The sequence below is a fragment of the Xiphophorus maculatus genome, chromosome 12 (assembly GCF_002775205.1).
Source record: "Xiphophorus maculatus strain JP 163 A chromosome 12, X_maculatus-5.0-male, whole genome shotgun sequence".
Classification (NCBI taxonomy): Eukaryota; Metazoa; Chordata; class Actinopteri; order Cyprinodontiformes; family Poeciliidae; genus Xiphophorus; species Xiphophorus maculatus.
The window spans coordinates 17,687,154-17,709,972 of NC_036454.1; the positions used below are offsets into that span (position 1 = coordinate 17,687,154).

The 22,819-nt window shown below is 38.8% G+C and overlaps 1 protein-coding gene across 4 annotated transcripts in view; it reads right to left on the reverse strand.

Moving 5' to 3' along the window:
- Positions 1-37: 37 nt before the first annotated feature.
- emid1 (EMI domain containing 1) overlaps positions 38-22,819 on the reverse strand; it is a 66,998-nt gene continuing 44,216 nt past the window's right edge. The window contains exons 4-17 of one of the 4 annotated variants that reach the window (XM_014468932.2): positions 19,078-19,167; positions 18,911-18,972; positions 18,671-18,803; positions 16,708-16,752; positions 16,503-16,610; positions 13,260-13,367; positions 7,760-7,849; positions 7,434-7,486; positions 7,224-7,286; positions 6,485-6,529; positions 6,221-6,265; positions 6,060-6,071; positions 3,713-3,797; positions 38-1,145 (exon numbers count right to left, since the gene is read on the reverse strand). In XM_014468932.2, the coding sequence (XP_014324418.1) occupies positions 1,012-1,145; positions 3,713-3,797; positions 6,060-6,071; positions 6,221-6,265; positions 6,485-6,529; positions 7,224-7,286; positions 7,434-7,486; positions 7,760-7,849; positions 13,260-13,367; positions 16,503-16,610; positions 16,708-16,752; positions 18,671-18,803; positions 18,911-18,972; positions 19,078-19,167 (1,073 nt within the window). In that variant the 3' untranslated portion in view covers positions 38-1,011. Of the gene's footprint in view, positions 1,146-3,222; positions 3,534-3,712; positions 3,798-6,059; positions 6,072-6,220; positions 6,266-6,484; positions 6,530-7,223; positions 7,287-7,433; positions 7,487-7,759; positions 7,850-13,259; positions 13,368-16,502; positions 16,611-16,707; positions 16,753-18,670; positions 18,804-18,910; positions 18,973-19,077; positions 19,168-22,819 lie in introns of those variants that run through there. The other 3 variants (XM_023343736.1, XM_023343737.1, XM_023343738.1) reach the window with 3 other exon arrangements.

Genomic DNA, 22,819 nt, shown 5'->3' on the forward strand with positions numbered 1-22,819 from the left:
ACTTTTGTACCACCAATTCAAAAAGGTGACACGTTGAAATAATAAAAACATTTTATTACACTTATCATCTAAGCAGGATTATCTTAACACAGTACATTTGCAAGAAAAGAAAAAAAAATCAAAATACAAAATGGTTACATAACAGCTTACAACATAAACTACAATTTTAAATAGTTTCACAATAACTTTGATATAAGATGAAAAAGAGTTTTCATCAGAGCAGTTTAAGCAGTCATAGAACACAACAGTGGTAAAATATGTTCAAGTTCAAATAACAGTTTCCTCTGTGAGTGTGTTTGGGATCTCAGTCAGCAGAGCCGTTTTAATTTCAGCACATTCAGTTTTCGGACTGCAGCACCATCTAACATAGATGCCTATGTTTGTGCAGATTTTATGTCAAAAACATTGATTAGTCACTTACACAAAGAAAAGACACCAGAAAACTTCTAATCACCATTTAAAAACACATCAAATAGAGATGACTTCATCTTTTTAGTGCACTACATAACACTGAGTTAAACAATAAGATGAAAATATAGGAATACTAGCGGAAGGAGGATGTAATTTTGTAATACAGACTGTACAAGCTCAGAGTATTTAAATAACGGACTCTCTTCAGATTGCAGACAAACTATGAAAGCAGCAAAACCTCACACTGATTTCTACTTCTCATTTCTCTAAATGAACCCTTACTGTCTAGAACTGTTTTGCTGTCACGACCACCAAGAATGAAAATCTTCCTTTTTCTTTCAATATGGTTACAGTTGTTTTATTTTTTTTTTAGCATTCAGATGGAGAGGAAAATCAAAGCAGTTCTCAGGTAGCAAATGAATCAGGGTGTCATGGAGTTATCAGTTGAGTTTCCCTGAGGTGTTCCCCATTCCTAACTATTTAATAAAAGCCCAGACTGGGCACCAGATAGGGTCTGAATGTGCTGAATGCCGGTGAGAGACCTGTTGGAGGGGAAGGCCCAGTCTGTGATCCTCAGGGTCAGTGTCGAGGATAGGGGTGCTACTTTCCTCGGACTTTGGTGTCGGTGAACAGAGGAGAAGCAAGTCGATGTGGAGACGCACCTGCTCGCTTATCTCTGTAGAAACTAGGGGAGGATGTGCCGAACGGTCCGTCCCCAGACCCTAGATCAGGCTCTGTTGAAGAAAGACAGCGGTTGGAAAGGGGCCTCCCTGTCCATCAACATGTGTGGCCATGCGGACTCTTTAGTCCACTGATGTTGAAAAAGTAAAATTAAGACTTTTCTTAATTTTAGCATTACACATATCTGTAGAACTTCATCTGCGTTTGGACGTTTTTTAAAAAAAATCAAGTTGTGTTATAAAAATATTAGTTTAATCCAACCAAGTTATCAGAGGACATTTTCCCTTTGATCATTGTCCCCTTTGTTTAATCTATCTGTAAAAAACAGAAATACACTACAGGTTATTAAGGTTGTTGTAATCAAACATTTATTTAAGAAACCTTTTCTTGATTAAGATGCCTGAATGAATTGAATGTTTTTCCTTTTTCATCTGTAATTCTTGAGAAAATTGTTGCTGGTCAAGTGTTAAAGGATTTTTCATATTAAGGATCTGTTTGAAGAGTCTCAATTAGTCACTCTATAAGCTTAGGCTCCTACTACTTTCCCTCTACTAATTTCAATTAATTCAATATTTGCAAAAAATGACTCCCTTTAACTTTATGTTCTCTCATCAAGTTTTCTCTCTATAGGAGGTAGCCTGGCATTTCTGTTTCCTCCATCTTCTTTTTTCATATAAGATACTTTCCCATTTCATTCTTTTATGTTTCCTAGACAGAGACACCGAAGAACTGCCACTACTTAAATTTGTTCTGTTTTTCGTCACAAGGATTGTACAACTGGCCTAAGACTTTATCTATGTCTACGCCTAAATGAACCATCACCGCCATTAACTCTTAGTTCATTCTTAATATTACAATATTATATTGTATTATATAATATTAATTTACAGCAGTTAGATATTGAAATAATAAAACAAAACAAAAAAATATATAATAATTATTCCTGTTAGAAAGCAGTTATTCCTTTCCACTGTCACCATGTGGTTGCTTGGATTCCTGCAAAGTCATTGACAGTTGGGTCTTTTAGACATTTAACCTTTTCTGATTGTAATGAAAAAGTGAAGCTAACCCCATTACTTTATACCTACAATCAAATTGGAATGCAACTAATTAAATGCAAATCTGTCAATGGGATTTAATTTGATTTGTTAAAAATGTTTGAGGAGTTATAATTACATGTACAGTAGTATTTCAGACTCTGTATATACTTAGACTCACTATCTTGTTGATAACACATTTATAGATAAATAGTAATGTTACAAAACAGCAATTCTGCTAGATTTATTACATTTTTAAAAAGGTTAAAATTATCCATTATAATGCAGCAAATTACAAATAAAACAGTGAAACAAAACATTTCAGAAGCACCACTTTGCATTTTTTCTCTATATAATTTGGCATTTCTACAAGGTGTAAAAGAAAGAAAGTGCCCCAAAAAATCTAATTCTAAGCAAAATAAATGACTCAGTGACAGGAATCAATGTTATGCGTTTAAAGCTCAAAACTCTGCCAACCCAATTTATTAGGCTGCGGCGATCAGTCATGTAAATATCTGATTTATTTGCTTCTCAGACCCAACGGACAAGCAAAATTATTCATATCCTTCAAACATTCTCACATTACAGCCACAAGTTTCTGCATATTTTATTGGGATTTAATGTAAGATCAAAAATATTATTAATCTAGGCCTCATAATTGTTTGCGAAAAGAAAACAATAGGAAACAGCAAACTCAACTGAGAACATGAGGTAAGACTTGAAGATTGATGCTTGCAGAAACTCTCCATTCAATCTACATGATGTGAATCAAGTGGAGTTCTACAACGTGTTGCCTCATGAGGACTGATAATGCAAGGCGTTGCTTTAGATTTTTATTTGTAAAAAATTTTAAAACCCATGTACCATTTTCCAATTTGTGTTGATTTATCATAAAATCCCATTTAAATCCCAAACATCATGAAAGGTCGAAAAGTTAGAGTATGAACACTTTACAATATAAAGTACACACATACCCATATATATATATATATATATATATATATATATATATATATATATATATATATATATACACTGCAGTGAATCTGCAGTATATATATACGGTATATATATATATAAAGTTATGTTAAACAGATCTAGAATTTAAAATGCTTCTTTTATATAAAAAGGCTTAGAAAATAATTTTAGCATCTGCTGTCATCAAAACATGAATACAAAATAACTTCTCAACTTTACATTACATTTAAAAACAGACGGTGATTATAAATCCTACATTTCTAACACTTGATCTATGTTTTCTTCATCTAATTGAGAAATGAGGGTCAGCAGGACTGTGGGTGTTTCGGCATTACCTGGCCAGATGATAGCCTCCAACAGTGTCACCCTGCGAGCCAGAAGCTCAAGGTCTGCCTGCAAGTCTTGGAACATCTGCAAGCTAATGTCCTATCAGAGAGCAGTGACAGTGGGACTTTGTGAGGCTGCAGAAAAGACTGTCCAAGTCCTGGGGCTGCCTGTGACTGCTCCCGCCCTCTGTCCCAGCAGTTAGGCATGGTGGGAGTATGGGCCCACCCGCAGCTGTGACCCCTGCCTAAAGCTGACCCTTCCGCAGGCCTCCTACTCACCATGAATACCGATCATAGTCTCAAGGATTAAAACCCTCTCGGCTAAGATCTTCAGCGCCTCTCTGATCTGATGTATGCCGTCCCCCTGTGAAGATAGATACAGCCGTCAAGGTAAAGAGCAGAAGCTAGAGGACTGCTCGCCAAGATGCAAGTCAGGTTTCCAATACAGTTTAGCTGTTAGAAGGTTAAAACAGTCCACATATCTGCCCAGCATGACTATCCATTCATTATATTTCTCTCTATGTTTCCTTTATAAACATGCTGCTAAGTATTATAATTCTCTGTCATGTTGGGCAGGCAAACATCAGCATGCACATGACAGACCAGTATCACGTGGCAGCATAACACAGCTGAGTCACACTGTCAGGGAAGAGATGACCATGCCATCTGCATTCACTTTGCTTATTTTTAACTCCACAGTGTTCAGTCTCAATGCAGCAGAGACACAGAAGTCACCCGTCAGAGGAGGTTTACTCTTACATCTGATTTGTCTTTTGTTAAGGGATAAGGCAGTGACCTCAGGGGATCTTTACCTTCAAAAGTAACAAAAGTACTGCAACAAGAGATGTAAGACAGACAGAGACAGCTTTATGCATCATGATCCTCAGAGACATGCAAAGAAACATGGCTGAAGGTTGTGAATGGTTTCTTTAGAAAAACATGCTAACAAAAAACATACCAAGACTTGTGTGCAATAGAAAACGGCAAAGCTGCTTTAGAATATTGCTCTGGAAGGGTATGTTAGTCAAGTTCTTGGACAGTAATTGAAATGTCTGCACATTATAGACTGTGTGCAGACATACGTCAACATTTACAGATCCCAGGGGAAGAGATTGAGCGACTTTTGTAAATTTCTGACATCTCCTGCAGGGACTAGATAGACAGAGGACATCTTTTATTCTATTATTTTAATACTGCCAAAGAAATCTCAATCCAAATAATGCTACATTTGTTTCTTATGTTATTAATGGCATAAAAAGCTAAGCATCCTGTGTAAAACCTTTGCAATTGAGTTGCAAAGGTTTTACAAAGGTTCACCTTCCAGCCTCCTGTCTCAAGCCTTTTGCTGATTTTAGCAAGTATTCTTGTAGGACTGACCTGTATGCAGACCTACCCATTTTTCCACTACCTCTGACCAGCCTCTCTGTCAGATTGAAGACAATACCCACCTAAACTGTGAATCTAGCTCGTCTGGAGTTATTATGACTCTCTTGACTGCTTCTCTGATTAATGAGCTCCTTGCTTCTCAGTTCAAGTATATGCCAATCTGTGGTAATACCTAAAGGAAACACTGTTCACAGGTGTACTACAGTAGTTCACAGTTCTTTTTCTTTAAAAAAAAAACAATCAAATTGAAATAACTGTATTGTGCTTTAGATGTAAACCTACATCTAAACTGTTAAAGTTGGGCTCCAAGGAACAACTAAATACAATTAAATAAGCCAAAAAAAAAACACATAGTTAAAAGCAATTGTATCAAAGCTAACATCACTGATACTAGCAAATTAGTGAGTGACCATTTTCTGCTAACTTTTTGTTATCGACACCAAGTTATCCAAATAAAATAGCAACTTTGCCATTTTCCTTTTTAATTGCACAGTATTAGTTTACATACTAAATATATTAACTAGTTTATTTTAAAAGCTAGAAGAAAGAGTTTATGCAGCATTGTGCTTTTCATGCAAGGCAATACAGTGGAAGAAAAGGGATAGCTGTATCCACTCCACCCATATCGGAGCGCAACACCTTAAAACGCAACTACTGACACACAATGGAGACTTTTGGCATATACATCTCATCTATTTCATTGAGATTCCTGTATAGAAAACCAAGCAAATTGGTGAGAGTTAATATTGCACATTTGGAACAAAGCAAAATGAAGATTTTTGCACCAGTTAAGAGTTGTTGTTCTTGTGCTGGTATAGGTGTTTATATGCATATGCCAAAGTAAGAAGCTGAAAAGGTGACTGTGAATGATAGTCATGGGGACAGTAGCTTGCAGTGGGAGTCAGACAGCTTTAGGGTCAAGAGGAGAGGGGACAGCAGTCCAGAGCACACCCCAAGGACCAACAAAAACACACTTACACAAACAAATCAGACAGATCAAACACATACAGGGCAACATTATAGTTTTAAAAACAATATGAAACAGATATAAACTGATCTATTGATAGCTAGGAATGTATGGGATTGATAGAAAGAGGTGCAACTGAACAAACCAATTCATGGAGAGTCACAATGATTGGAAAACGATCATAACCATAACCTCAGATGTTGGGTCATGGTTATTCTTTGGAAAAGATTCACTGCAGTTCAAAGATGTGATGGCCAAATAAAGATATCTTACATTTGGATTGTTCTTGTAAAATGAGAAAGATGTCAAAGAAAACTTAGAGTTAGACACAGAAAATATTTTGATGCTCAAGAAAAAAACAAAATCAAAATTATGTTGAAAGCTTTCTGAATTTTCTTTGTTGCCCGGTGAGCTACAATCAACTACAATCTTACCGGCAAGCCTTTCTCCCCTGACTCTCCTTTGGGACCTGGTGCTCCCTGAGAAAAGAGGAGAATAAGTTTCGCTTTAAAACTCGAAGCTGTTGAGAAGTTTAGAGCCGCAGAAAAAAACGAAAAAAACATTCAGTTTATTAACTGTGCTTCTCATGGATTGTGTGCTTTTATTGCTGCTGCCCAGGGTGGTTTACCACAACATAACCAATATGACGTGTTGATGTTTCCCTCCAAAACCTACAAAGCAGAGTAGAGGTGACTTACTGGGTCACCTCTGAAGCCTCGTTCTCCTGGATAACCAAGAGGACCCTAAAGAACAAAGTACAAGGTAGTTGTGTTACAGTGTTATCAGCTTAACTAGAAATAAACAAAGGATTCGTCAAAATTAGAGCGTTTTTAGGCCTTTTAAGGTCAATCATTAAAAAAATAAGACACATACTCCACTTTTCACACTTTTTGACATTAAATCAAAAAACCATTTTTTAGGTCACTTAGGATTACCAAAGTTATTTCTATTTGTTATATGCTGGAATAATAGGCAAAATAATATTTTTTTACTTTGTTCATATTCAGACGTTTACATATAATTTTCTAGAATTGGCTTTTAAGCTGCATGGCTCAGAACAAACGTTTTGAGTGTCTTTCTATTAGCTTGTCACTACAGTTTACTGGAGTTTTGGTCCATTCCTCCAGAAAAACCGAGTCAGCTTTGTTGATCAACTTGATCTCCCACACCACAAATCTTACACTTCACTGAAAATAGGGTTCTGTGATTGGCCTCCCCAAGACATCGACTTCGATGTCCTTAAGTGAGTTTGTAAATAAGTTGGCTGAACGGTTGACATTACCGTTCATTTGTAAGATCAATGTCCATCAGAGTTGCTCAATTTTCTCTTCGTTTCATTAAATATAGCTTGGTAGTTTATGTTACAGAACAGAAAGTAAGAGCCTCACAGATTTGCTTCTTGGCTTGATGAAGGTATATCTTATCTAAAATACTCACCCTTTCCCCACGATCTCCTTTTGGCCCCACTGGTCCTGGTGCCCCAGATGTTCCAGGCGTCCCCTGTAGTCAGAATGCATTTGAGATGACATATATTCATTTTAAATATGATTATATATGCACATATGATTAGATTTATATATTTGTATAGCAGTAAGTCTGACAGTGCTAAGAGCAACTGATGACTATGTTGCATGCAAGGTAGCTTACGTTCTGTCCTGATGGGCCAGGAGGTCCTACTGGGCCTCTGGGACCTGGGGGACCTGTGTGTAGAAGCGTGGAGTCATTATTTCTCTCTGGTGAAGATGGCAAAACTCAATCTGACATGTTTGTATTTCATCCCTTCGTTTGAAGGAAACCTTTGAGTTTCATGAACTCAACCTTCTCAGACTTCAATAACCGACAGTGAAAGTTGGATAAAATGTATACTGTAAGAGCTTCGCATGCGGACGTATTTTCAATTATAGGATGTTTGAATGTGCACACAAATGTTTTCCAGCAACCGCATAAACATCCTGTAAACAATAAAGGCTCACCAACAGGCCCGGGAGGACCCTGAGGTCCGGGAACAGGCAAACCTCTGGAGTCGTGGAAAGTGTTGGTGAAGAAAGGATCTTTTCCGCTATCTGGAGATGAAAGACAATCAATGAATCGTGGAGTTTCTGACAAAAGTAATAATCTGCAACACCTTACATGATAAACATATGTCACTGACAATACTTTAACGTTTTTTGTCTCATAATTAGATCCACAATAGAATCTCCTATAATGCTCCTTTGTATACCGTAGATGCAGCAGCCCGTCACTGAAGGAGGTCTCCAGCTGAGCTTCATGCATGGGGTGAGAGACATTGTCCAATAATGATGTTATTGACTTCCTCTGTCTCCCAGCCCATTCTAACATGTATTTATGCTTTGATGTAAAGCATTTATTGTTGCTCTGGCAGTATATTTAGGATCTATGATCTATTGAAGTATGAATTTCTGCCTCAATATCAAGTCTTTCACAGCCTCTAACAAGTTTCTTGCACTATTGTCCTGTATTTAGCTCCTTCTTGTCATTACAATCTGACAAGCTTCGCTATACCTATCAAAATAACAAAAGTATTCCTATAGTGTGATGCAGCCGGCACCATGCTTCTTTGTGGAAGGCAAAAAAATACATTTATACTATACTTCGGATAGATTCATTTATATGAACACCCATGTCTTGGTAGGCTTGCAGTTGTACTAAGCCCCTTCCATTTTCAGATGTTCAAATCTGGCTTTTTTTAATATTCTCACCTGATATAAACATTTGCACAACTTCATCCCTGACCTGTTTGTTGTACTGTTGATAATGCTCTCAAACAAATCCTGGAAAACTTCACAGAATGGCTGGATTTATTAAACGACACACAGATGGACTTGATTTAGTAACTTCTGAAAGTGATAGATTACACTGAATTTTATTTCTGTGTATCAGGTTACTGGGGGATTTCATTACATTTTTTATTTATACATTTTGAAGACAGTTTTACACTACTTTGTGTTGCTGTCACTTCAAATCCCTCGGTTGTACTTTGTGGTTATAATGTGACAACATATAGATTACCTGTTATATACATCACTTTTGGTGAAGTGCTTTTTGCCAATGGATTTTTTCAATGTGCTCTAGAGACATCTGCAAAACAAATGCCATGGACACTTTATGGTTTTTATTTAACATTTTAGGGAATCTTGTGAATATGAGTTTTGATTATATAGTTTCATTTGAAATTTCTGCATTCAGCCATAGATATGACTTAGTTTGTGTGCTCTCAGCAAGTTGCAACTGCTAACAATTATAGGTGACTTTGCACAAGAATCAAGTTAACCATTTTTTACATGCCAATTTAAGAGAAAAAAAATTGTAGAGTTATTTTCCCATTTTTTTTAGATATCCTTTCTGGGCTGTTTAATAAAAATACTGTAAAAATAACAGAAACAGTTTAATGTGGCATTAGAAACTCCTGTGAGTCCAGTGAAACGTCACTTTGACAACTTGATCTGACCTATGACCTACCTATGACCTCTAGAGGGCAGTATTTTAAAAAAACAACAAATAAACAACATGAAATTTCATGCAGAGCTCAGCAAGGCTGGGGGCTGAACTAAACTGCCATCAAAAGCATCCTGGTCATCATTAAATCCAGGTTGGATGGCAATTAAAGTTTAGTCATGTTATGTTTAAAGGTCTCCATATATTTTATGTGGAATTCACTCAGTCAAACCACATGTACTCACAGCATTTGAGCAAGAGGAAAAGGGTGGCAAACATGTGTGATGACAGAAGTGTGTGAATCCTGGGTCATTTTATTCTAACAGGAAGCACAGATCCAATCACAGGCCTGAGACCTCACAGATACTGAAGGGACAGAGGAAGAGGAAGAAGAAAATGATGAGGACGGCTGACAGTCATAAACATCCTCCCTCTGCCTGAGGTGCAGACACCACTAAGAGATCGGGAGGAGAGGTGACACCTCTCTTTTTCCCCATTTACAACACAGTGAGGCTTAGTTAGATGGATTAAACAAGCAGACGCTTCTAACATTGACATATTCCCACAGGCATCTTCTTTGCTGCTGATGCACATTCAATGGCCAAATAAGCCAGTGTTTTCCAAAGGAAGCTCGGTTCAGACCCGCCTTCACCGCTACTTTGATGTGAAAGAAATAGCCCACATTTTGGAAATCATCATGCCAACCCCCGCGCCCCCGCGGCTCTCCACAGCGGAACCCAGAGCTTACAAATCTGTGTGTTGCATACTTTGTTTTACCACCGGACCCGAATGTAAAACCCACCCATGTGTTGACCTTGAAAGAGCCCATCCGTCTCCCGCTCCCCTCCCTGAGCTGTCTGGACGGCCTACATCTGGAAACCGTTCAGTGATGTCGGCTGTGGACAGGTTCTCCTCTCAGAATAGGAAGTCTGTGCTAATTTTACACATTTTGTATCTGGTAAAACACTATTTGATTGTGATTTACTCTTCTGGTAGCAGAACAACGTCAGAAGAAACAGGCAGCAGCTAAAGGATTAACACCAATCTTCATGTTTTTATACAATTTCTACATTTTTGTAAAGAGTTCTGAATATAACGTTGAAATTCAGTAAAACTGCACCACTTTGCTTATGAAAAAACTTAACTAAAGATTTGTGCTAAAGCTAAAGCTTTCATTGCCTGAACATAATAAAAAACTTCCATCCTTCTCTGACATAGATATGTTTATTTGCTATTCATTTCTTTAATCATCCTTCTTAGTATTTTTGGTTAAAGGGGTCTTGTCAGATTCTCCTTTTACCAATCCTTTTGTCACCCTGTCTGAGTCTCTTAAGGCACTTTCATCATGGTCATGTAAAAAAACACACAAACCACAAACCCCCTGTTATGGCTTAATCCTTTCACAGGCCTTGGGTGCTTTTACATCATTCAGCATTGGATATGGAACCAAAATGGTGTGGCCTACAACTTGCTGCAGACATATTAAGAACCATTTATGGTCGATGCAAAATTCATATGGAACTTCTGAGTTCATTTGTCTCAAATCTTAGTCTGCCATCAGGGAGCTTGAGGATGCTTACCCAAATGCATCAAACAGAGTCAAAACCACTGTCAACAGGAGGGCCAGTTTAGCACACATTAACTCACATGTGATCAGCAAGTGAACAAAGAAGAAGACGTGTTGTGTTTTATTTATAGGGTTAATAGTGCACTGATACAGTATCATTGTTTCGTTTAGAAAGTTTAGATTTATTATACACTTTCTACACTTGGAATCTAGAAGCCAACTCAGAACTGCTTTGCTTAACAACAATGGCGACTTAACAAATGCTTCAATATGCAAAACAGTGAGACATATTTATGCGTGGAAAGGGGGTATAAGTGGGTGTTAAGGAAAATCCCACAGTGATGAGCTCTACTGTAGGCAGGTTTTCCACATTCCTTCTGTAAAAGCATAGCTATTTCATGCCAGTTTTAGAATGACCTTAATCACAAGACGTATTTAACATGTGACATCACTGAAGTATAGAACGATTTGAAAGGCGCTTTGGTTGTTACCCTGCCAGTTTCCCTGTTGCTCTGATGTTGCTCTCTTGTGCTGCTATGGATTTTTTTTCTTGTTTTTTTTGGCTCTAGTGGCCTTTATTTGACAGTGATCTGACAGAGAAGTGGGTTGTTAGAGAGGGAAAGACATGTGGCAAAGGTCAGCAGGCCAAGATTCAAACACGTGAGCCACATCGAGGACTGAGCTCTCCGTATGGACTGTGTGTGTTATTCCTGAGCCATGGCTGCACACCCACTTCTGATTTTTTAAGTTAAGTTTGTTTTCTGTCATTTATTATACTCACACAAGACCGTCTTCCTTCTTACTGCATTTGGGTCCTCAACAATCACACTGTATGAGAACAAACCTGTCACCTTCTCCTTATGTTTTGTCTAAAGAAGACAATTCTGTAATGTTTGACCAAACTTCTGACTGATATTCATTAATTATAAGTCCTGGCTTTAAGGTTGATTTGTATTGGACAGTGCTTTGTAATTTCATGTCTGTGAAAAGCGCTTTATAAATAAACTTTACTTACTTAATTACTTACTTACTGTCCCTGAAAGGTGGCTTTAAACAAAAAGGACTCTGTGGTGCCATTTCAAGTATTTCCTGGATTTTGAAAAATATTTTTTAGAACAAAATGCATTGATGTTATTACTATTAAATACATGTGTTGCAAAAACTTGTTTAAGTATGCCACATCCTACTTCTTCCTCTCCTTCTGCAGTTTATCTTATCTTGTTAAAGAGCATCTGACGAGCCACGTTTATGGCGAGCAGAACAGGACTGGAAATTAGTAAAAAGGTTTTGAAAAGTCTGCAGAAAGCCAGGGGAAGTATTATTCTAGATAGCTGTAAAAGATTACAAGAAAGCTTGGCTGCTTGGAAGCAAGGTAGAGCATACTGAGGGGTGCAATCTGTGTTTTTGATTTTAATCAGGACTGGATTTAGGAGGACGTAGTACCCTGGGTTAGAATTAGTTTTGGTGCCCTATCAACACAAACTTATTTTATGCATATAAACAGAATATCGATTAGGTGCATGTCAACTTAAAGGTTGTCAGATGATATTCACCTGAAAATACAGTTTTTGTAAAACAAACCTTGCATTTGTCCTCATGGAAATGTCCCCCATTAACACGACATCATGTCCACCTTCATCCAAGCGGAAAACAACCCAAGATGTTACAGTAACTATGCCAGGCCTGTATGCATAACACGCAAACTGAAATGCACCAGAAACAGAGAGAATGTGCTCAAGCTTTGCTGCTGTTGTGCCCGACATGCATGGAGTCAAGGGTAAGATTAGAAGTAGGTGCTATGGTATCATTATTTTCAATGAGTTGTGTATTGGAAACACAGCTGTGAAAACGATGCCCCTCTTCTTCTTCAAACTAATCTTGAGACCAGACAAAGACAACCAGAGTAAATACAATACAAAAATTGTTATTGTGATCTTACAGTCTGGGCAGGACAACAAAGCAATTTCTAAAGCTTTGGGACTACAGTATATTTCAATCAGAGCTAATTTAAATAATGGAGCTGACATGGAACAGTTCTCAACCTTTCCAGGAGTGACTAGCTGAAAAAAGGTGCCTATAAGACGACATTAATAACTCATTCAGGAGGTCACAAAGGAACTCAGAACAGCATCTAAAGTGCTACAGGGCTTATTTGCCTCATTTAAGGTCTGTGCTCTTGATTCAATAATAAGAAGGAAACTGAGCACAAACGGCGTCCATGCTGCAGTTCCCTAGCCAAAACCCCTTCGGACCAACAAGAATCTAATAGTTTCATATTTGCCACAAAAAAAAAAAAAACACACACACACACACACATCCCCATGTCGACAATACTGGAGATCTTTGGGAAAATCGATGCGAATACAATATTTGAAAAGTTACGTCTGGCATGAAACTAATTTCAGAAAACAAACATCAAATAAAAGCCAACCCTGGAAACAGTTACTTACTGTGGTCGGGTTCTGGGATGCGGGCACCTGCTGGCGATGGTGGGCCTGGAGGCCCAGGTGGCCCGGGCAGCCCTCTCTCTCCCGGGTGTCCAGGTGGGCCGCGGGGTCCTACAAGAAGGAACAGAAGGTGACAAATTAGCATAGTGGCAGCGACACGGTACGTCATGGTAGGACTCAATCTTGATTTCCTTTGCTCAGAGGCATGTTGCATTGCAGACTGATGAATGACTGGGGCTGAAGTGCAGAAGGGAGGAAAAACTATGACAAAGAGCGGAGAGGGAAAATATTAGCGAAGGTGTTGATACAACTTGATGGTGTCTAGTTGGTATGTGACTACATGTGTACATATGGAGTAAAGTTCTGGGCTTGGTGGAATAAAGGGCACAGTGTGAGTTGATTAAGTTTGTTACTCTAATTAACAGGAGGGTCATTAATGAATCTGTGCGAATAACTTGGTGGAACCTTAACTCAAATAAACAGAGCTAAAGTCAAGTCTTCCTGCAAGTGAAATGTTCCCAGTACCATCAGCTGTTCAGAGTAAACACACAGCTGTTCCTCCACAATATCAAGCTCGTCCACTGAAAACCTATAAGCCATAATTTCATAGTAACTTTAATGCTTGAATAGGCATGTAAGACTGAAAGCTCTACGTAGAGGAATCTGGAGAAATATGGGATTCCCAAATGAAAAGTGTAGAGGAATCCAGTTCACAGCAGTCTTTAACAGGTTTCAAACAAGCGTCCAGTGAGAGTGTCCCCTCACTTACGTTAGTCGCTAATTTGAAGCTGGAAAAAGCATCACCACATCATCTGACCTCATTTAGGCCATCACCTCTGTCCTTCCATCTCGTCAACTCTGAGGCAATTGTCAACTAAAGTCCAGTAATTACTGAAGTGCCTTACGATGTTATTACAGCTTTGACTTTTAGACTTTGTGATTTGTTTCTGTAAACCTTGATATGAAAGAAAATCTTCCAGCATTTTGGCAGCTTCTTTGAGATATTAAGTCATCTATAGGATAGTGGTTTACATAAATACCCCAAGCAGCCCTTCAAAGTTAATGCAACATATCAGGGAAATGGTTTAAGTTGTTCCTGTACAGTTTCAGTCCCCTCCTAGTTCTGGGGGGATGCTGTGACAAAATATGACAACATATTTGCAACTCAAAGTTCACTTTTTTCTTCTACTGTAGTAATTTATACATTACACTGGTCGCATTTTACCCCTGTGTTTATCTTTTACTTTGAATGAAAGACAAAAAAAACTAAAACCTTTCGGATACCCATGAAGTAATAGAGACAGAAAAAACAATAACACCGCAGGCATATGGAAATCATAATGGAGCTGGGATTTGTATACGTACAGCTCATGCTTACTTCAGATTGAAGTCACATGGTGCTACTCAGAAAGTGGGTTTGTAGTTCAAGTTTCGCTCTAAATCTCACTTTCACCTAGCAGCCAACGCAAAGAAGGGTTCATATGTTAGCCCGAAAGGAGAAACACTCCCTCTGTGATCCAAAGCAGAGGGGTAGCAGTCGATAGCAAGAGCAGATGTTGTGGCAGAACTTAGACCACCGTTTACTTTAGTCTTTACAGTTGCAACTAAAGGTAGACAAACTTTTTCTCAACAGGTCATTTGTTATTTGTCCACAAGGAGTAGTGAGATCTGGATTTAAAGGAGAGATTGATGATTTGGCTTGGCTCCAGGCTGATGACAATAAACAGCAGGACACAGACGTGTGTGTGTGTGGGGGGGGTGTATTGTGCCTCACAAAAGTATTGAATCCCCTAAATTTTGTCATATGTCTTCATACAAATTCAAAGTATTTTGGTGGGAGGCATTGGGGTTATGTAATTGACCAACATAAAGCAGTGCATTGTTGTGAAGTGGAAGGAAATTGAAAAATGTTTTTTTCAATATTTTACAAGAAAGCCTGTGTGGTTTTGTTTTCAGCCCCCTTCACAGCAACAGATACAGCTGGACAACAGCACACAAATGATAGAAACACCAGAAAAGTAAGGCATGAAATTTTGAAAAACTTAAAGAAGGTTCACCAGATTATAAAACCTAAAGCAGTGGTTAAAATTTTTTACCATTCAAAATAAGCAAATAAGCAACTGCAAACTTAGTAAGACATGGAAACTGACAGCTACTGTACATAAGAATAGCACTACACAGAGAAACAATCATGGTCCATGGTATCTGATCTAGCACCCAGAACTATTAGGAGTGAACACCACAAATCTGGCATATCAGAAAATTGGTGACATAAAAGTCGTTTAAAAAAACAAGCCAAAACCTACAAGGTGTTTTGTTTGTTATTTGAAACAAGCCATGTACTGTAGAGAGCAAACAGGTGGAAGTTGGTGACCAGATGAGTGAAAAGTTCAACTTTTTGGCACAATATGTTAAAATTTCCCAGTCAAAGTCTAGGTCCAAATCCAACTAAAGCAAGATTTGAAAATTGTAGTTCACAAATGCTCTTTTTCTAATCTGACTGAACTAGCTGGCAAATAAGGAAAGGCAGAAACATCGTCTTCAGATGTAAAAAGCTGGTAGAGACATTCCCTTAGGATCTGCAGTTGTAATTACGCTGGTTCTAAAAGATACAAAATCAATTGTGTTAAATGCATCCAGGCTACACATTTTAATGTACAGAAAATGATTAAAATAAGATCATTATCCTTCCACTTCCCAATTATGCACTACTCTGTGTTGTGTTGGTTGCAGAAAAGCCACTTGTACACATAGCAGTTTGTGGTTGCTGTAAAAAAACAAGAAATATGTCAAGGGTTGTTTCCTTTTGCAAGGCACTGAATGGAGTCTGTAAAAACCTTTAGCAGTACTTTTAGAAACAAATAACTTTAGATGCAAACCAATAAAGTGTAAATTCCCTGAACAGCCAGCAGACCTCAAAGGCCGCTGGAATGTTCCAGCTTTCAGTACTGGAGGGTCTTCAAGCTGACCAAAGACCAAAACCATTTCTGTGACAAACATTCTGGAGCTGAACATCACAAGTCAAATTTATCATCTATTGTTTCTGCTGCTTTGTGGTCAGGACTAATCCATTCAGTCATCTAGTTGCATTGACAATAATATGAGTTGTTAGAGGTCGTAACGATTGCTCTGCAGGACCAACAAGGTTTTGTCTAGGGCACGCAGACAGCTCAGTATGCTTAATGATCAACTGGTTGAACAGTTTATCTAATCTCAGATGTCCGTCTAGCTTTGGTCTTCTGTTACCTGCTGGTCCTGGCAGTCCCTTCGATCCAGGAGCTCCAGATGGGCCTTTCGCTCCCACATCCCCTGGAGGCCCACTGGGACCTGGCAGCCCTTGAGATCCTGGCTTTCCTGCGAGTAAAGAAACAATCAGGGGTAATCATGAATCCCCTCGCAGGTTTACATCCTGAATGACATCAGCTGAAACGCAACTACAATTACAACTCACCATCTCTGCCAGGAAGTCCATCTCTGCCCTTTTCACCCTGAGGACCTGTAGGAAAACGGGGAGATGCCTTTATGTGGAGGTTCATGTCTATGAAAAAATCTGAGCTCAAGCCACCTGGAGAAGATGAAGTGTAAAATCCTTGGAGGAATTAAATCAATTTCTGTCCAGCTTTCCTCTGAAAGCAACAGATGTCTGTAGAGTAATATTGCTCTTATGATAGTGTATTATTGAAATGTTGATTTCAATATGCCAAATAAGCCTGTTGTTTACAGAAACTTACATTTTGTAGTTTCTGACTGGATGCTAACATTACGAAACATTAGGTTAAATTATGATTGAAAACAAAGGCTCTTTAAAACAACAACAAAAAACCAACAATATAAAGTTTTTTTGAGCTCTTTCAACTTGTCAGGCAGATGAATTAATTCATATCACCAAACTAAACTCAGCAAATTATCGACTACTTCCTCGTTTTTTTAGAAGAAGCTACTACAAATTTCAATCTGTGTTGCTGAGATTTTATGTGATCCACCAAAACAAAGCAGAGCATAAATGTGAAGGAAAATAATAGACGTTTCTTTTTTATTTCAAACAAAAATCTGAGTGTAGCATGCTTTTCTGTTTTGATACTTTCTAGAACCAGCTTTTGCTACAATTACAGCAGCAAGTCTTTTTAGGTAAGACTCTACCAACTTTTCACATCTAGAGCTGAGCTGGACGATATAAACAATACATTGTAGATATTTCTCTTTCTCAATTATGCTTCCAACTCCCTCTGTGACCATTAGTATCTTGGGAACTATAATCTGTGTCAGATTATAGTTCCCGCTACTGCGGTGTGAATATTACAAAGTGGATAAAAAAGTCTGATCAAATGACAGCTGGTTTTCAATCTAAGCAGTCCTTTGTGATTTTATTATTGAACACTGATGTTGCAATGGTGACAGATTTAAATATTTTGAGCAGCCATAATCTAGAGAATGAAATTGTTGAAAAATGTCTTTGAAGCTCCATTTATATTTCCTTAGGCTTGTACTTTGACTATACCATTCTAACAAATGACTCTGCTTTGATGTAAAGCAGTTCACTATAGCTCGGCTGTATGTTTAGTGTCGATGCCCTGCTGACAGGAGAATCTCAAGCCCAAACAATTGTTTTGAGTGGATTTTGTTTAGGGACAACAGAGTACAAGGGGCTGAATACAAATGCTAATCACATCTTATGGATTTGTATTTGTTAATTTAAAAAATATATATATAATTTTCCTTCTACTTCACATTTGTGCTTTGCTTTGTGTTAACGTATGACATAATCAGCAATACACTTATAAATGGAGACGCTGTATCTCCATAGAGCTGCTGGAGGTTGGTCTGATATGACTGTGTAAACCTTCTGGCATAAAGAAACATAGTTAAGCTTTTAATTAAACACAATCACAATCATCTTTAGAGTTTCAGCAAAAAACCTCTGCCACTTTGCTAATATCCTCATGCTGCAGTTTTATGCTTCCACTTTGTTAAAACTATTTTCTCCAACAAAAACAGAAGCATTTGCTGGAAAAACACAGAAAAAATGTGTATAAATGTGCTCAAAGCAGCAGATTGCAACACATCCACTTTCACCCTAATGGTTTAATTTCATGTAAACAAAATCTGTGCTAATAAACTAGTTAGACTAAACAATACCTAACAGTTTTTCAGACCATGTGGTTTTTGATGTGCTGGGCTAATCGCGTTACATGCCAGAGTAGACAGGCAAGGATCTTGCTTTAGTGAACGGAAACAAGTGTTAAAAGTGCAGGAAAAAGGATGTGAGGAAATAACCGGGAGTGAAAGTAATGATCATATTAGCTTGAAAGAATGGAAGGTAGGGCTGTCTTTTGACAAAGTTAGAAAAAATGATTTGCTACATTCTAAATAAAGTAAAATGTACATATTCATCATCACACAACGCCATGGGTTACCTGCAGGGCCCTGCTCACCAGGAGCTCCCTGAGCCGACACGGCCCCCATTAGCAGCGAGGTCTCTGGAGACGTTTCTCCTTTACTTTGTAGGTGGCGATGTGACGTGCTGCCCGGCGCTGTGAGCAGCTGCACCTGGGACAGGTAAAAAAAAACAACAACAAAAAAACCAGGTAATTTGATAATATCTTTTAATAAAAAAGGCCTGGGATCTTGCCCAGTGATTCAGATACAGCTTTCACCTTTGCCTCCAATGAGTTGAGCTTTTCACTCAAAGCTGTGATTCGACTGCAGTTCAGACAACCTGAAAGCCAGAAAGTACATTTCTTCAGCTGCAGGATCCAGGCATTGATGCATCTGTTATCTTGTTTTTTTTTTATACGAATAAGAAGATGTTCACATCTCTTACTTGAGAGGGCCTCTCCTGTTCGTGTTGGGGGACGGCGAAGTGCGGAGGCTCTCCTGACTGCCTCTTGAGCCACGGCCACGTTCCCCGGATCTGTGATGAAGGACAAAAATTTATTTATTTTTTTTTTTTCAAAAAATTCTTTAAACTTCAAAACATGATTATTAGATTTGGAAGCTCGTACATCCCTGATAAATGGCGGCAAAATGCAAACATACCCTCCCTTTGTAAAATGAAGCAAATTTGCAAATGAAGAGAAGAAATATGATTCTGATTTAACAAACCCCTGAGGTCTTCACTGAATACTGTATTTATGCTGGGAAGAAATCATGCACAGGCTTTCTGCCGGTGACTTCTGAAGGCTGTGAGATGTGTTGTATTTTATTTAGGGGTAGCAGAATTAAAAACATGCATCATTTTCCCTCTAAATGCTACCTTGTGTTCTGCAATAAACAATCCCAAAATGTACAAAAATGTTAATGGTTGGAATGTGACAATTAAAAATGTGTAGGGGTGCGGAGGTCAGTGTGTAGTTTATTTCATCATGTGCTGTTTTCTATCCATCAGAGGAAACCTTTCAATTTGTCAAATCTTCCCGGGGAGAAAAGAAATGTCGAAATCAACTTTGAGTGCATCAGCTTGCTTCTGTGTTGCATTTCTCAAATTCAAACTGCACACTTGCTGCGTCCTCGCTACGTTGTCTTCCTTTTCCATTGTTTCTTTATGCAGTTTTAATCTGCAGGGTTGGGGACTTGAGGCATGTAAAAAGAAAAACAATAGATCCCTTTGTGAGAAGAGAATGGGCTGTCTCAGCTCTCGTTCTGTCTTTCCTTCATTTTACAGAGTGTAGGAGTTTGTGTCCTGAGGTTCTGGGATGTTTTGAATGGGAAGACCTTTTGTGGAAACGCTAGACTGATTCCATTGTCCAGGCAGGCTTTGCCCTGGTTGGCCCAGGTGCTTTTAAAACAAATAAGAGGCTGGGTTCAGAACCTCATTAGCCACCAGGAAGCATGTCTTTCCTTTCAGTGCCCCAGCTATGCCAAGTGCTACACTGAATGAAGCTATAAAATAGCACCTGCAGCGCACAGCTGAGGCAATAGAGCCATATTCCCCTTAAACAGCTTCACTTGACATAGCTGCAGATGCCGTAATCCGCTGCAGGAAATCCGAGAGATTATTATCACACAGGAAAAATAAACGTTTTACATAAACTTACAAAGAAACAGCAGTGAGAGTGATCACCCAAAAGTTTAAAACACAATGCACATGGTTCAGGGTAAATTCAGACTGCTCCAATTATCCCCACTGCCCTCACCTTTGTGCTCATGATTTCAATGTTTGGGGTTGTGGGCATTTCTCAGCGGATTACATGTGTAGACAGACTCAAACAATCCACAACTTGAGATTGAAATGTTATGGCATGAGCTCTGTATGGCCCTCCTTACATGTTTCAGTAACAATATAAACTCTTGCGCTGAGATGAGGAGAACACACACTCAGTCTCCCCTCCTCTCTCGCCCGTCTCACACGTCAGTCCACATGAGGGAAAGCTGCGGAGACAAAGGGAGGTGTGTATGTGTGTACATGTGCGAGCACATCCCGCAGAGCCTCCCCGCAGAGTCCGGCTCATGTAGACGGCTGCTTTCAATTACAAAAGGAGGAGATCTGGGCCGGAAATATAGGTCTTACTCCTCCCCTTGCAATAGAACCTCTTGTCCTTTAGAAGTAAAGAACATTTAAGATCGACTTCCCCCAAACTGAAGCTTTTGTGAAAGGAATTAGGTTTTGACACAAAAACCGCTGCCCTCCCACTCTGCTGCAGCACCAAGACCCGTGTGTTTATCTGCACCTCTGCAGACACAGACAGAGGATCACCGACATCCATTGCTCTGTTGGCCAATAACAACATCATTACACTGCATCGTCTCTTTGATCTCACTGACTAATTGTCCCAACTCAAGGGGTCGAAGAAATGTGATAATGTATTTGACCTGTTCAGGCCCCAGTTACCCCAGTGTCCAATCAGCAACCGAGCTAGAGCGCTTCATTAGAGATACCCCTGAAGAGAGTGCAGCAGGCCGGAGACTGCACCTTTTCTTATCTCAAACACGCACAGAGTGCAGAGATTCACTTCCCAGCATGGTCTTTGCTCCTGACGGAATATTGGAGAATAACAAGTAAGATGTGAGGGCACCAAGTTAATCTTTTCCACTTTCATAATTACTACGTGTGGTTAAGAAAATATGAAAGATGACTCATGGGGCTGTTGTAGCAAAGAGATTAACCTCCAAAGAAGCTAAGACATTGTGTGAAATAATAAAAAAAAGAAAGTACTGGAATTTAATAAAAATACCAAAAATGAACTCTGCTTCTTTGAATTTTCCACACTGTCCTGGAAACTCTGATTGAACTGTTAAAGGTTTGTTCTGCGGGGAACAAACCAGATTCTCACTAATTTTAGATAAAGACGTTTTCAAATTGCTTAAGCGGTACTTTTAAGCTCCTTCTTGTTGAGAGGCGACTTATGCGCTTTGAGCTTTCCGTTGGAGATTAATGCACACAATGGGGCAGCAGCTCTTGAAGGAAATGTTTAACCACAAACTGCAGTCAGCAGACGCAGCAGAGAGCTCAGTACTGATCCATCTCTGTCTGGTTGATTAGCTGAGCTCAGCTCTGCAGCATCATTAGTGACCAGGGACTGACAGCTAGGCGAGGAGGGGAAGCGTTTGTCTCTGTCTCAGTACCAGACACACTTATGTCTGCTGCTGTCTTTACACAACACAGAGACATGAGGTCTGTTTACATTAAACAATTGTTCACAGAGAGATCCTTTTTTATTGTTTCCTCTCAAAACAAGAGATAAATAAAAATTATATAGGTCTGGAAAAAATTAAGAGACCACTGCACTGAACTCCATTGAAAACCTCGTGATTATTCCTTCAAATATTGATTTCTGAACTCTTCCTAAGTTAAAACATTAGTATTGTTGTTTCTAAATGATTATGAACTTGTTTTCCTTGCATTATTTGATGTCTGTAAGCGCTGCATCTTTTTAGTGATTTTGACCATGCCCTCTTGTATTCTAAAAGCATTGCTTCCTCGTGTTTAATAATGAAATATGAATTAAATAATCATTTAATTTTATAAGTGTTGGTGGGATGTAGATGTGTAGTAAAGTAACTATGAGAGTTTGAAAAATGACTCTAATGAAGTACACAGATTTTGAGTTTAAATCAAAAAGTTTAAACAAATTAGAAAATGTAGAGCTGTGCCTTCATGTAAAGAATTTCAATTACCAGAGAGAGCCAGATGGATTATTTATCCCTCTCCTCAGCATGGGCAGCAGGACCAACACTTTTCCTCAGTGAATGACTCAGACATATGCCAGCTGGTACTGAAGTGTATTAGAGCAGATCCACCTAATGTTTTCGCCTCTCATTCTGTTGACTAGTCTCAGTCGGGTTACCTGGAAGTCGTCCGAAGAAACAAAACCTGCATCTAGACCCCAGTGTTTACAGTTCTTTCCCAGGGTCTTCAGTTTCTTTTATTAAGTGTTCCGCCTAAATGTTTGAACAGACTTCGTCATATCCTGACTTTAGAAACAAGCGGCCTGTGAGGCTGAGAGCTCATATTAGGGAGGTTCAGCTGTAATTTCAGTTGAGAAAGAAGCTTCGTCTTCCTGTAACAGTTGGTCAGACAATTGATCCCCATGTTATATCCAGACTTCCACAGAGTTTGAGTTGAA